This window comes from Scleropages formosus, chromosome 15 (assembly GCF_900964775.1).
Source record: "Scleropages formosus chromosome 15, fSclFor1.1, whole genome shotgun sequence".
Taxonomy (NCBI): domain Eukaryota; kingdom Metazoa; phylum Chordata; class Actinopteri; order Osteoglossiformes; family Osteoglossidae; genus Scleropages; species Scleropages formosus.
The window spans coordinates 2,268,854-2,284,170 of record NC_041820.1 but is presented as its reverse complement, the minus strand read 5'-3'; the positions used below and the strand labels follow the sequence as shown (position 1 = coordinate 2,284,170).

The 15,317-nt window shown below is 42.6% G+C and overlaps 2 protein-coding genes across 2 annotated transcripts; both read right to left on the bottom strand.

The window, feature by feature from the left end:
- Positions 1–259: 259 nt before the first annotated feature.
- On the bottom strand, positions 260–3,847 carry kcns3a (potassium voltage-gated channel, delayed-rectifier, subfamily S, member 3a). Its single transcript, XM_018730856.2, has 2 exons — positions 3,754–3,847; positions 260–2,360 (listed from the first exon to the last, which is right to left on the bottom strand). The coding sequence occupies exon 2, from the start codon at positions 2,286–2,288 to the stop codon at positions 786–788; it is 1,503 nt and encodes a 500-aa protein (XP_018586372.1). The 5' UTR covers positions 2,289–2,360; positions 3,754–3,847; the 3' UTR covers positions 260–785.
- A 1,231-nt stretch (positions 3,848–5,078) lies between these two features.
- LOC108920449 (uncharacterized) lies at positions 5,079–14,911 on the bottom strand. The gene is made up of 28 exons (XM_018729245.2): positions 14,836–14,911; positions 14,326–14,361; positions 14,150–14,191; positions 13,761–13,896; positions 13,548–13,657; positions 13,417–13,461; positions 13,205–13,337; positions 12,814–12,923; positions 12,659–12,703; positions 12,420–12,552; positions 12,131–12,240; positions 12,012–12,056; positions 11,755–11,890; positions 11,550–11,659; positions 9,631–9,648; positions 8,992–9,030; positions 8,785–8,829; positions 8,398–8,533; positions 7,966–8,075; positions 7,821–7,865; positions 7,603–7,735; positions 6,928–7,037; positions 6,749–6,793; positions 6,383–6,515; positions 5,899–6,008; positions 5,771–5,815; positions 5,457–5,592; positions 5,079–5,376 (listed from the first exon to the last, which is right to left on the bottom strand). The coding sequence occupies exons 1-28, from the start codon at positions 14,864–14,866 to the stop codon at positions 5,256–5,258; spliced, it is 2,448 nt and encodes an 815-aa protein (XP_018584761.2). The 5' UTR covers positions 14,867–14,911; the 3' UTR covers positions 5,079–5,255.
- Between the last annotated feature and the right edge of the window lie 406 nt (positions 14,912–15,317).

Sequence of the window (15,317 nt, the reverse complement as noted above, 5' to 3'; positions counted from 1 at the left end):
TCAATCGGATTATCGCCGGCACGTCCGAGAAGCCCTGCTGTCTGAGCTCCGAGGCCGCGTCTGCGGCAGCGCCGAGCCGTGGCCTTTTGCTCCCTATCGATCGGGCACGCGCTTATCCGATTAAGTATTTCTCTGACCCTCGGAAGGAAAAAGAAGAATAAACACACAAAAATGGGAGTCGTTCTTGCGTTTCTACAAATAGGCTAGTTGTAGGGAAATCAAAGTACTTCTTTACGTTGCTGTATAAACAACCCTGTTTACGTGAAGTATTATTAACTTCAGTTTGATGCCTTGAGTTTACATAAATGTAGCAATGAAAAGACCATTCATATTCGTTGTCCACCACACTTTATTCATTCTGCATTTCCATACGGTGTGCTGGCTGTCGGATCACGCATGCATTCGTCTCTTCCACAAATGAAGTACTGGCAGGGATGCAGCGGCATGCCGATAAATTCACTTTCTGCAGCTTTATTTTATCGTAAAACGTTTTAAATTATTTCTCTCAAGGCAAAATACTGATGCTCATTAACCTCTTTAAATGAATAATTAATGCATACATTCAGCTAATTTTCTCCTGCTTCCTCGCGCATCCTCGGAAATGACCCCGACCGGTAGTCCTAAGCAGCAAGTAAAGAGATGGCAGCCAAAATAACCGCAAGTTAAACTAGTTCTCCCAGGATTCTCTGTGCAGGGGAAAGTACCAAGGAACGGATTTAGATCAAGTAACTTCGCCCTGAGAACTACAAAGTGCTTGTAGTGTGAGTAAGTTTCAACAGCGGGTCTCACTTTGGCTCCCTGCTGGCAAGTCTGTCCGTATTGCAGAGCGTTTCCATGTCCTGGATGCTGGAAGCGTCGGTGTCGTCCTCACCGCTGCTCACGCTTCCCTGCGACGAGAGGCTGGCCATGAAGGTGCGCATCTTCTGCCCGTACATGTCCCTGACGTTAAAGTACGGAAGACTAGCATCTGGACCCTTCATGTCGTTATTGCCCTGATAAACATCCATGGCCTTTTGCCTCTGATAGTATTTGGAAAACTTGTTAAAAATAATGGTAATTGGCAGCGCCACCACTAGCAGCCCACAGATAATGCACAATGCCCCGATTAGTTTGCCACCCAGGGTCACGGGGTACGTGTCCCCGTAGCCCACTGTGGTCATGCTGATCGTAGCCCACCACCAACCCACCGGTATGTTCTGCAGTTCCGACTCCTCTTCCTCCTTTTCTACAAAGTAAATGAGGACAGAGAAGATGGAGATCCCCACGGAGAGGAAGAGGAGGAGCAGCCCAACCTCGTGGTAGCTGTGCCTCAGCGTGGCACCCAGGGAGCGCAGGCCCACCGAGTGCCTGGCCAGCTTGAGGATGCGAAAGATGCGCATGAGCCGCAGGATCTGCACAACCTTGCCCACGTTCTCCAGGTCCTCGTTCTCGTCGCTCTCCTCGTCCACCGTCTCAAAAGCCAGCGTGGCGTAGAAGGGCACAATAGAGACAAAGTCGATGATGTTCAGGGGGTTGCCCAGGAACTTGCGCAAGCAAGGCGTCACCAATAGCCGCACCAGGAACTCCAACGAGAAGCAGAGGACACAGATGATCTCGAAGACAGCCAGAACGGGATCCTCGATCTCCTTCTCATTTGCATCAACCTGTTGGAACTCAGGCATGCTGTGGATGCACATGGCCACTATGGAGGTGATGACCACAGCTAATGAGGCGATGGCGATCATCTTAGCTGAGCGAGAGTAGCCAGGATTCTCCAGCCTGAGCCAGATGTTCTTCCTGATCTCTGAGCACCAAGCACCTTCGAACTTCTCAACATCTCTGTCTATGACAGATAGCTCCTCGAAGGAAGAGTCAAAGCTCTGCTGCTGCTGCTCATCGCTCTTGCGATCCCAGTCCTTTTCGTCAGCATACTCCTTCTGCTCCTGATACTTATTGCTGCAGCAGGAATCCAGGTAGAGGTCTTTAATCCCCCAGTACTCAATCTCCTGACTGAAAGAGAAGACACACAGCTCTTCCATCAGGTGGATTTTGCCAGTGTAGTAGAAATTTAGCACATAGCGGAAGAAATGGGGATTCCTGTCGAAGTAGTACTCCTTGTCAGCAACGCTGTAGTCATCACAGAGTTCCAGGATGGCCTCCTCCGAATGGCAGGACAGCAAGCGGCCCAGCCTTGTCTGGGGGAAGCGCAGAAGAGTGCTGTGATCCACTCTCTGTTTGAAGCCCCCCACGTTGAGGTTGATGAAGCCCCCTTCTGCACCTTGACTGTGGAGGGTCTGTCCATACACCATGGCAGGGACACGGTCGGACCGCTAGCGGCTGGCTCGTCAAAATGTGGCTCAAGGCTCCATCACCTGCATCACCTGCAAGAGTAAGACATTTGGTTCAGGCCAGGAGATCCTGAATTTGCTAAAAGTGAAACGCAGTTGTCCCTAGATTCTCTAAGCTCATTATTAGTTATCAATCATTTATTTCGCAGACTTTTATCCAAAACAACTTAGAACTATTCACATTTATGCAGAGATCCAACAGGTTATAAACAGTAGGTGAACCAGAGCAGCGCAGGGAACCCCAGTGGAACTGAACTTTTTTTTTTTAAATGACAAACACGGTGATTTTATGTGCCGCGCTGCCATGCTATGAGGGATGCAGTATTACATGTCCCAGGGCTGATTCTTCATCTTCACCTACCATCTCCATCACAAGGATGACCGCAGTTGTGCTCCCACAGATCCGGTGTGACGCGTTCGGTTTCTCACACAGACTTAATTGAAGAAAGGCATTTTTTATGTTTGTTGGAAAATGGAATTGAAATAATTAGGGTTTTGCTTTTAGTTTGGTTTTTTTTTTTGTATGCGACTTGGGATTTCCACTTTTTTGTCCTTGTGCTATGTAATAGTAATAATAAAGAAAAGAAAATATTTAATCTATCCACTTCTATTTGTTTGGCACAGAAATCGTACAGCTTCCAGAAGTTAATGAGGGCTGTTGGCGTGGGGAGAAGTGAACTGGGCGGCCAGCGGAGCTCAGCAGGAGATCTGTCCGGGAACAGCCGCTCAGTGACAGGTGACAGCAGTGGGACCGACCGACCCACCCGTCCGTCCATCCATCCATCCATCCATCCATCCATCCATCCATCCATCCAACCAAAAGATCAAGCGCTGGGAGAATCAAGGCAAAAATCTTGTTGTGTTTAGTTAGTGTGCTTTCTAAATCCAGCACAGAAGGGCTCAACTCATTCAGTGATTATATTTCAATAATAATATTAGAATTAGAGGGGGTGCAGTGGCGCAGTGGCGCAGTGGGTTGGCCCATGGTCCTGCTGTCCGGTGGGTCTGGGGTTCGAGTCCCGCTTGGGGTGCCTTGCGACGGACTGGCGTCCCGTCCTGGGTGTGTCCCCTCCCCCTCCGGCCTTACGCCCTGTGTTGCCGGGTTGGCTCCGGTTCCCCGTGACCCTGTATGGAACAAGCGGTTCTGAAAATGTGTGTGTGTGTGTGTGTGTGTGTGTGTGTATTAGAATTATTATGTATAATAGGCAGCGTATATAAAATGGTAAAATGTCTCCAGTGATACGGCCAAATTGAAAGTATTAATTTTCAGGGAAATACTTAGAAATACCACCACAAATAAAAAGGTTAGGTCACCGTCAGGTGCCCCGGCGTAACTAGCGCTTAATTATGGTCGTACTTTAATTTTCGATCCCGACGCCGGCCGCCAAACAACTCATCCAAAAGGACACGCGAACGGCCGGTTTACCTGCTCCTGCGCGGCTCCTTCTTCGTGCTGCTAAAAGCGCTCAGTTCCATCTTGACAACTTTTCCGGACGCGTCTCCGCCGCACGAGCCGCAGCCCCGAGTGTGGGACGAGGGACGAGGGAGACGGGCGACGGAGCGCGCGCTCACGGCATGGGGCGGAGCCTCGTCGCTGCGTCAGCGGCCCCACGGCCCGCTCCCATTGGCCCGGGCGCCCGGCCTCGCGCGCTCCGTCCGGGCTCGGCTATAACTGAGACGGAGCAGCGCGCCGAGAAAGTGAATGAAGCCTTTAGTTCACTTTCCGCGGAAGCGACGTGTAATTTCCCTCATTTGTGCGCGTACTGTCTTTTAACGAAGCGGTTGACGAAAGTGCTACGTTTAGTTTAGTAAAGCCAAAGTTGAGGTAAAAAGTTTACCATTTCCAGGCCGAGGATGAAGTCAGCGCCAGGAGCCTGAGGAGGAGGAGAGTCCCTCCAGTTCAACTTTCTCTGGAGTCGTTTGTGAGGTAGACTCAGTTATTATTGTGAGATACGGACGATATATTTCTCTGATTGACAGACTAGTATGGCTTAGTGAAGGAGTTACACTGTTTTAGCCCCGTGTCGTGTGTGTGAGGGAGAGAGAGAGAGTTGGTGCGATTTTCTGCTGTTTTCATCATCGTTGCTGAACAAAGTCGCCTCAGTGAGAAAACGCTGCAGCAGCGAGCGAGTCCCTGGCTGGAGAGTCCCGTGTGCGCTGGCGCCCCCTGCAGTCTGTTCCGAGATATTAAGTGCCTTCGCTCCGCTGTCGCTTCCATTCATTGTTCCGAAGCGCGCATCACGCAGCTGATCCACTCAGCCAGTGTCCTGCGGTACACAGTGACCCACGCAAACAGAAAGGCAAACACACACGGAGATCGCAGTTTGCTCGTGGAACCAGATGAACTTGATCTGTGTTCGATGCCCGTCAAGGGCGTCATCCGTGGCGGTCCCTTCCTTGTTCCTGGATCCGGCCACATGCTCCTGCAGCATCTCTTCTCCGGTCAGAGCACTTTCCCGCTCTGACCGTTTACGTACGTGTCATCCGAGTCCCCCGCGCTTAAGCAAATATGCACAATCATGATGGACTGTACGCATAGACACTCGGAGGGGGTGTACATGAACTTATCATTATGTCTGCAAACTGTGCGCATGTGCAGGAGCGTGACAGTGGCAGTGTTTGTAATACGTGTTAGAGTGAAGCTCAAAGTGAATAAGATGCTTATACAGAACATCAGTTTTGTTGATGTCTAAATAGCCTCATAATTGGACATTTTGAAAACTTACACACACAGTTGTCACTTGCTGCAGTTTTAATACATCAACAATTCATAATTATACATTGTTTGAATACTCAAAGCAAGAAATTAAACAAGATTGCAAGAAATGCTGTGAAGAGTACAGGTTTAAACTGATTAGTACTTGAAAAAATGCCAGATCTTCCCCTTTTAGGTATTTAGCATCACAACTTAGAAATGAACAGCAATAATCAGGCTATTCTGGGTGGAAAGCAGCTATATGACACTTCCAGGTATTTGTAGGTGCCATAGCAGGGATCAGTGAAAATGCTGTTTTCGGCCAACATTTCACACCTGGACTTTCCATCACACCTGTTAACAAAAGCAATTAGTATAGAGTACTGTGGTAGTGAGTGGTATTGAGTTTGTTCTGAGATTTGAAAACCTTTTACCTGTCAGACATCACACGAAATGTCTCGGGCAGTAAGCAGTTCACATTTTCAAGCTGAGATTGTGGACGACCAGTAGTACAGATGGTGCGGCTCCTGCGACCATAGTTTGCCTCTAAGATCCTTATGACATTGTTTCCTGTTAAAATATAGAGCACTGTTTAATTGACATTTTGAAAACATGTCATTTTGAAGTATTTGTCAGTGCTGTGCTTTATAAATGTTTGAGAAAAGTAAATGAATGTTCAAATTAGTAGAGCTCCCCCTCCCCCTATGACAGTACTCTTCCACTTCTGTTGTTGAGCTTTCAGGCGTACCACAGTCAAGGGAGCTCAGGAAGCCTTCACACGCAACATTTATCTCTGGCAGAGAGATGCAGAAGAATAATTAGAAGGATACAATTTTTACTTGTGCCTGTTCAAAATATCATTTCGGGTAATCTTACGGGCAGGGTAGCATCGGTAAGTGACCTCCAGGTACTTGTAGGTTCCAACACACGGGTCAGAGAAAGATGGATCCGGGAAAGTTGCAAAGCAACGGTTCTTACCGTCACACCTATTAATATACAAACAGCGAAGAAGTAGACGTGCTCAGTAGGCTGAAGGACAATCATTTGATCAGCATAGAAATTAATGAGATGTAAGATTCTGATTTATCGGTATTGTAGGTGTTACAGTAATTCATCCTTCCATTATAAATAACCACTTGTCTAAATCGGGGTTGCGGTGGTCTGGAGCCTATCCCAGTAACAGTCTGAGGTAGGATACACCTTGAATGGGATGCCAGTCCATCACAGGGCAATCACACATGTGCTCCACCAAATCATTTGACATGGACATCTAAATAGAAATACTGCTCATGGTTTCAATGAAGTGTTAAAGATTACAAACTTACTTGATAAAAATGACTTCTGATCTGTTAAAGTTTACCTGCTTGATATTTGGAGAGTTCTAGGCTGGTAACAGTTCGCAACTGCCACCTCAGTAGGTGGGCGACCATTGGAGCAGGTTGTTTTGTCTCTGCGTCCATAAGTAGCATGGAGCACCTTTATGAAATCCTTTCCTGTTCAATGCACAATATAAAAATGTTTACACCATGTGTTTTTATCAATATATGTAAAGAGAAACAAACCAGAAGAGAAATGTTCTTTAAACATATACTTGAAACCACCATAACATTAACACGTGATAGACTTGGAGACAGTCTCTTACAGCTCATGTCAAAATGTAATTCACTAATTTTCTGTTCATTTTCAATTGTAAATGTTTATTTTTCATACAGGAATAAAAACAAACCACAACTGAGTTCTCCTGTTGCACCGTCACAGGTTATGCTGGTCTCTGAAAGATGGGGTCAGATATAAGAATTTTAACATATTACTTTGCTGTACGGATATACTGTGAAATTGAGCATTTGTAGATATTCTGATTTGGAGCAAGAAGTGACCTGATACAGGGACTAATGTCAAACTTACTGGCAGAGTAGCAGCCATAAGAAACCTCCAGGTACTTGTAGGTTCCAAAACACGGGTCAGGGAAAGATTGGTCCGTGGCAATCACAGAGCAGAGGTTTTTTCCATCACAGCTATTCATGTATAAACAGTGAAAAAGTAGATGTGCTGCTGGGTGATTCCTTGATCAGCACAAGCAAGTTTTCCTTTATCAACACCAAATGACGTATGAGGTTGCAATTTATTACCATTGTAGATGTTTTAGCAGTGACTGTCACTAAATTCATTTATCCAGCTGTTATGGATGTGTTCAATACTGATAGTCACACACACACAAACACAGTGTCTCAAGCCGCTTGTCCCAAGTGGGATCGCAGCAAACCAGAGCCTAACCCAGCAACACAGGACGCAAGGCTGAAGGGGGAGGGAACACACCCAGGACGGGACACCAGTCTGTCGCAAGGCACCCCAAGCAGGACTCGAACCCCAGACCCAACAGAGAGCGGGACCCGGCCAAGTCCGCTGCACCACCATGCCCCCTACTACCGATAGACATTTAATAACAGAATATATTTTAAATTCCATTTGTTGCTTTTTAGAACAAACAAAATCATGCCTGGATAGTGCGACTTCTCCATACAACAATTCATACTGTGTCCTACCAGTCTGGTTTCATGTTAGTGAAGTGCTAAAATTTACCTATTTGATATTTGGAGAGTTCTGCACAGGAAGCAGTTGACATTGGCCAGTTGAGTAGGTGGCCGACCAGCAGAGCAGGTTGTGCTATCCCTGCGTCCATAGGTAGTGTGAAAAATCTTTATGAAATCTGCTCCTGTTTCATGCAAAGTGAATATTCATAAGTGCCGCTATAAATTTCACATACTGGTCAATTTTCAAATGAGGCAAATAGTTCATACCACAGTTGAGTGTACCAACTCCATATTCGCACGTTACACTGGTGTCTGAAAAAGAAGTCGTGTTATAATCAAGTGTTTCCACTACTACATTCTCACTAAATGTTAATGGAAAGGTTTCCAGAAAATGAAATATAATAGTACTCACTGGCAGGGATGCAGGAGTATGACGTTTCCAGGTATTTGAAGGTGTCGGCACAGGGGTCAGAAAACTCTGTTGGACCAACACTCACCTCACACTTCTTAGTACCGTCACACCTGTGGATTTCAATACACAAACAACATTTCTGTAGATAAAAAGTACAAGTAAACATATTTTAATTTACACAATAGAGACTAGAGATCTTTGTTTTAATTCAGTCTGTTTCTAACTCAGGCTGATGTCACAATCAAAATTTTAATAATCCCTCATTTCACTCATTCTTGGGTTAGGTTGCATAACTACATCAGATAAAGCAGTATATGCAGTATTTGTTCTGTTAAATCATTCTGTAAGATGTCCAACAAACATTGATTTTATCTCATTAACACTAAAGCAAATAAAACCATTGTTATCCACCATTGAGAAGTGTGTTTGTACCTCTGGGAGACTAAACAATACACTCCAGGCTGGTTACACTGCACATTGGTGAGCTGCTGAGTGGGTACTCCTTGACTGCAGGTGATGCCATTGGTGCGTCCATAGTTTGCACTCTCGATTTTTATTATTCCCTCCTCTGTAAAAGACGAATATTGAATGGACGTGAGCCTTGCCAAAAGAGGCTAATGTTACTTATTCAGTCAATGTGCAAGTAAAAGCTCTGTAGTAAAGGCCATAGAGTTGATCTTAGCAAATTACAGATCAAGTTCAAAACCAAAATTAGACAAATTGAACTTTGTAGTGGCATATTGTACACTATGTGGGTTTAGTAGTTATTATACAGTAATAGCTCAGAAATGTTAAAATACAGATTTTAAAGTTTCCTACCACAGCTGAGTTGTTGAACTGATCCATCACATGTAGTGACTATACCTATAGCAAAATTACAATAATTTTGATTAATACCATAAATAAAATATGAGATTAGCACAAATTGCTGCACAGGTACCTTAGTATCAAAAGAGCATGTTTGTTAGAAAAAATCAAAATATGCACCCTTTTTATTATGGCTAACAGATGCAAAGTCCCACTTACCACTCCAGGAATTGTTGAACTTCCCACACACAGCAGCACCTAGAAATGTTTGGAGCCCAAACTGGTCTGAATAAACACACTCTCAAGAAGTGATTATATATTTTTGACAGCTCCCCCCTCCAACAAGTTGAGAGAAAGCATAAAGAATCAAGAGATGCTAGGCTTAACAGAATAAATAATAAAATGCTTATTATAAAAATAATAAAATCAACCAAAGGAAGCAGAGCAATCTTATTAGGGAAATTTATGAACAATTTCCTCACTAAGAGTGTACATTGTTATACATTACATTGAAAATGTACAATACAGCATGTTCTAGTCTTGATCAAGGTTTTGTAAAAATATTGATTTTAAATGGTCAAATACATAGATTGCTGGACAAGTTCTACTGCCATTTATTATTCATAATTAAGTCTAAATGAGGTCATTTTTAAAGTATTCATTTCATACCCATATTTTACTTTTCTAGTTCCACGGTATATGAATGTTTGTAACACAATCACAGCAATACCAGTGGCAGCTGGTTAAATTTTACAGGTTTTACATTAGTGTGTCTTGTTTGTCACATTGTATCCTCATCCATTTTACAAAATATTTTCCACCTTTACATGGGTAAATATAAATTGAGTGAACACTTACCTATACAGCCACCTAGAACTTTGAGAGAAATATTAGAGAACAAAAGAGAAATGAGAACAATAGTTCCCATTGTCCTATGAGAAATTTAAAATGACTCATTTACCAAAAAAAGTTACATATGGCATCATCAACACACTCTTCTCCCACTATCCAAACCTCTTTCATTCCTGAAAAGGAAGGGTTTGGTTACAGGAGGTTTTTTTTTTTTTTTTGGGGGGGGGGGATATTACAATCCATTCATGGACCAGCATAAGGTCATTTAAAAAGCACCCAAAGCATGATCTTTAGTTTTTTTTTTTAAAAAAAAACCTCCCGCTGGTAAAACTTTTTGTCCCCAATTCCCTGATGTGCCACTATTGAAGTAGCTTGATGTGACTGAAGTGTCTGTTACAGTGGGGCACAAATTCTTGAATGGTCTCAACAGATTTATTGCCTATTTAGGGAATGTATGTGTAGTAGGCAATTTAAATGGAATGTCAAAGTGGAAATCACCAACACACCAAAAACTAGCCATGGAGTAATGACTTTGGCCCAGATGTAGAGAACAGAAGGGATCCCATAGAACCAGTTATCTACTTGGGTACATAAAGCATATTGACAAGAACAAAGTCAAAGTGAGAGTGTGTGTACAGGAGGACACACCATGGCACTTTCTACAAATATGAACTGAAGTGTCTGTATGCACATTCTCTGCTCAATGGAACAGGACCAAATTTAACCAAAAATCTCACATGTACCAGTAGTGCCCATTCTTAAAGTAAATGTTTGCATTACAGCAGTTTGTATTTTTACTGCAACTAATTTCATTCATTTCTTCAATTTTGAAGCATAGACAGCTGAAACAGCAATGATTCTGAAATATTCAATTTTTTTTTTTTTTTTTTTTAAAAAAAAAAAAAAAACCATTAGGGGACAGCTAAGTAGCATGGTGGTTAGAGGTACTGCCTTTGGAGGGTCAAACCCCACTGCTGGCTATAGTATCCTTGAGCAAGGTACTTGCCCCAAGTTACTCCAGTAAAATTAGGAGTTTGACACAGCTGGGTACTAGTAAGTCACTTTGGAGAAAAGCATCAGCTAAATTAATGTAAACTGAGTTACACATTAAGCCATAATGGATAAAGTGACATGTTAATCTGCTTAAATCAAATTTTGGAAGTGTTTAAATAAAACCAAAGAAATCATTAAGTGAAACATTCCTCATGTTGCACATGAGATCTGCATTACTATAATGATACAAAATATGCAGTTTGGTCCTTATTCTGTGTATACAGTGATGTATGTTTAGCTACCAGATATGAAATTTTGTGGGAAAGTTAGTTAAAGTTACTTACAAATCACCACAATGCTGTTTCTTCTCACTAACATCTTGGTTTGCTAAGAGCTGTTGAGACTCCCAAGTATGTTGGATTCAGTTGAACTGACAAAATTGTCAGACTAATAGCTATCAAATGCTACTCTATTAGCTCTACTTATCACCTGTTTCTCCTACCACCTGATACACAAGTGGGTCTTTATATGCTTGAATTAAAGAGGTGGGGCCAGCAGCTTCAAGAATGAGACTCATTCCACCCATCCTTTTTCAGGAACAAAACCAGGATGTAGAGTAAAACAAACAAACATTCTTCAGTCTGACAGTTGAAGTGAGTTTATTCAACAACCAAAAATCCTCATAGCTCAAAAGGAGGACAGGCCTTACCTTCTCTATACAGAGAAAGGTTTTTACTAAAAGTAAAGTAGTCCAACTAGGGTTGGACTCACTTTGTATCTAGTAAGGTGAACTTCCTCCATACATTTAGTTCATGAAAATGTAGGCTTCTTCACAGCATACTTCCTTCCACTGTTGGAGGTATAAGAAATCCTGTCACATGACCTAATACACACACAAAATATATAAATAAAATAATCCAACCAATACTCACTGAAAGGCAGGCAACCATATGATACTTCTAGGTATTTATAGGTACCAGCACAAGGATCTGTGAAAACTCCATTATCAACCTTCACTTCACACTGGGATTTTCCATTACACCTAAGAGGGAGAGAGAGGGGAAAAAAAAAAAAAAAAAAAAAAAAAAAGTTCTACTCTGGTACAGAGTAACTGCTTATTCTGAGATAACATGTTACCTGTTAGACATCAGATGAAGTGTTTCTGGCAGCAAGCAGTTCACATTCTTTAGCTTGAACCAAGGGCGCAGATGGCTACAGATATCACGTTTTCTACGGCCATAGTTTGCCTTGTAGATCCTTATGGCGTCATTTCCTGTAAATATGATTGATGTGCTTAAACTTTTACAAGGTCTTGTAAAGGAAGTATTTTAAGTGGCAAAGCCTCCCTTATGTGAAGGTGTTCATTCTATCAGAACGATATGACACTGACATACCACAGTCAAGGAAACTCTGATGACCTTCGCATGTGACACTTGTTTCTGTCAAGAAAGACAGTTTTAGGGTACTTTTCATTTTGAAACATAAAATTAAGTTACTGATAAGACAGTCTTACTAGCAGGGTAGCAGCCATAGGTGACTTCCAGATATTTGTAGATGCCAGAACAGGGGTCAGGGAAAGAGGGGTCCGTAGCAGAAACAAGGCAAGTGTTGTTTCCATTACATCTGGAAGTATGCAAGTCACAAAGATCAGATGGGCCCAGGATTGTGGTGTTGAATTCATATCAAATTATTTGGAGGAAAGCCATTTGACTGGAATGAGGATTATAGCTCATGCAATTGGTACATTTTAAAGAGTTGATGTAAAGATTAAGTGCACCAATGAGGTGCATGCATGCAATTACCTGGCAGATATTTGGAGAGTTCTGGACTGAAAACAGTCAATGTCAGCCAGCTCACTGGATGGTCGTCCCTTGGCACATGTTTTGTTATCCCTACGGCCATAGTTTGTGTAGAATACCTGTATTAAGTTGCTTCCTGGGGAAGACAGGATGAATTAGGCATGTTTACAACATTTAAGTGAGCAAACTTGAGAATGTGATTTGACCAAAGTCTTAGAGATTTATTGCAGAATTAGGCATACCACACTGGAGTTCACCAGCTGAGTTCTCACAGGTGACACTGGTTTCTGAAACATTACAGTTCAGACATTTTAATAAATGCAACACAAGGTGGTACCTTTATGTTAGTGGGGAATTCTTTCCTGGACTGAAAACCAAATAGTTGTGCTAAACTTACTGGCAGGGTAACAGCCATAGGTGACCTCCAAGTACTTGTAGGTGCCATAACATGGGTCAGAGAAGGATGGGTGTGAGGTTGTCAGAGAGCAGCTGTTCTTGCCATTACAGCTAGAAATGACAACAGCAAAGGTGCTTAGTGAGCTGATCAACCCATACATGTCTCCCTTTGTCAGGGAAGTAGGGAGGTTCATGGATTTTTTTTTTTTTTTTTTTTTTTTAAAAAATAGACATGACACTGCAGTCTAGTTTATATTGGTTTTAAAAACACCCCCCCCCCAGACATGCATGCTTTAATTCCTGAAGGCATTGACACCTGTATAGTTGCATTGTTACTGCTGCCAACAAGAGTTTGGGCAGGGGGGGGGGGGGTAATAAAAGTTGAATGTTACCTGTTTGATATTTGCAGAGTTCTAGACTGGAAACAGTTGACATTCACCAGCTGTCTAGGTGGTCGTCCACTTGTACAGGTTGTTCCATCTCTGCGCCCATACGTAGCACGAAATACCTTTATGACACCAGCACCTGTTCAATGCAGAGTAAATCTTCAGGTCACAGTTTAAGTGTGAAAGTAAACATGAAAGTGAGACTAAAGAGGCCATACCACAGTTGAGTTCACCAACTTCATGTTCACAGGTTACACTGGTGTCTGAAACAGAAGTCACATTAGAGACCACATTCCTCTCCTTCATACAGAGAAGTACATCGTCAGATGTTGCAAGGTTTTGTACTCACCGGCATGGAGGCAGGAGTATGATGTGTTGAGGTATTTGAAGGTGTTAGCACAAGGATCAGGGAACTGTTCTGGACCAACATTCAGTTCACAATACTGACTGCCATCACACCTGTTGATTTCAGTCAAGAGGTGGTGAGAAAAGCCAGCAAACTGGGCTGAGAAAGAATTACAAGTGTTTCCCTTTCAAAAGGAAGTGAGCCTGGAGTCCATACCTTTGGGAGAGTATGGAATATGCTTCAGGCTGGTTGCACCACACATTGGTCCGCTGTTCGGCAGGTACTCCAGCACTGCACGTGTAGCCATTTGTGCGGCCATAATTTGCGCTCCTGATCTTTATTACTCCCGTTCCTATGCGAAAGAGGTACCAGTAGTGGTTGTGCATTACAGCTGATGCTGTCTGAAGCAATCAACAGTGGTATTCCAGTGACCTGGTTGTATGAAAATACATGCCAGTTTGGCTCCTCCCTCACCCCAAGCCTCATTTAATTCTCACGCGCACACACGGAAATTGAGTCTTGTAGTACTTGTGCCATGTTCTATTAGTGTAAAGTTGGAAGCCACTATTACACAAATATTGAACAGCTGCTCCATTTCCTCTTACCACAACTAAGGCGTTGAGCCGAGCCATCACATGTAGCTACATCTGTAATGAAAAGCTAGGTGAGCACAGAATGTGCTACAGGAACATCTTAACACCAACAGGATGAGCTGTTAGAAAGTTGGTAAGACTAGTTGAAATATGCAGGTCTGACAGGTGTCAAATCCTGTTAGACTTACTGTAAGTGGTGAACTGCCCCCACACCACACCAACACCTGAAAAGTGTTCAGTGCAGAAAGTCATCTGAATGCCAAGGTCTTGGCAAGATTTGACCAGTTCAAATTAATAGCACATTTAAAGATGATTCAGAAGCATATTCATACATTAACACAAGGGGAAGAAATGCATCTTGTGTCACACACACACACACACACACACACACACACACACACACCTCAAAAAGGGATCCTTTCCTATTGAGCTACCTCCTGCTGTAGGTACTCTTGATCAAAATTGCTTACCCTCAATTGATATAGTGATTAACCTGCTGTGTAGCACAGGGTCAGTTAGATATTGACCATCATGAAGGTCAATATTTTAACCAGGAGATCACCTCTAAATGCATTTAACTTAGAGAATTTCTATAAAGCTTAGTGTTTGTTAGAGAAAGTCTTATACTTTAGAGCCTAAAAATATTCAATGCATTTATACAAGTTATAAAGACCTAGGGAAAAATTAAAGATACTTACACATCATCAAAAGGAACCTTTTCAGCAACATGATAAGCTGGGGGTTGTTCGTTGGTTTTTTTTTTTTTTTTTTTTTTTTGCAGCAATTACTTGAAGGCAGTAAGTGCAGTAGAGGCCATGTTTCCCTTACCTCATCCCTACTGCTTTATTGAGCTCATCGTTTGGATTCTAACTTGTGTCACCTGCTGTTTCAGGTGCAGAGCGTGTGTTAAAATGCAGATTGCTGATGAAAAGCTGTTGTGCTTCGGCATAGTCTAAGTCTGTCTCTCCTGAAGCTTTTCCCACTGAAACAAAGCCTGTGTGCTTAATATAAATACAGGTACTGTAGCTCATCTTTTTAATGAAAAAATATCAGTCATTAATTTTTGTTTTTAATTTTGTGGGTATTTTCCTTTATCATACATATGTATGGTTTAATATCAGTTTTAACACAATTATTAACTTAAAACTATGAATTTCACATTGGGAGGAAGAATTTGACT

Bases quoted from the DNA above. Each gene is read 5' to 3' on its own strand.
- kcns3a (XM_018730856.2), bottom strand. From the start codon at position 2,288: ATGGTGTATGGACAGACCCTCCACAGTCAAGGTGCAGAAGGGGGCTTC.
- LOC108920449 (XM_018729245.2), bottom strand. From the start codon at position 14,866: ATGTTGCTGAAAAGGTTCCTTTTGATGATGT. The intron at 13,462-13,547 runs GTGAGTACAAAA...CTTCTGTTTCAG, and splicing joins ATACTCCTGCCTCCATGCCG to ACACCAGTGTAACCTGTGAA. The intron at 12,553-12,658 runs GTATGCCTAATT...TGTCTTCCCCAG, and splicing joins AGCTGGTGAACTCCAGTGTG to GAAGCAACTTAATACAGGTA.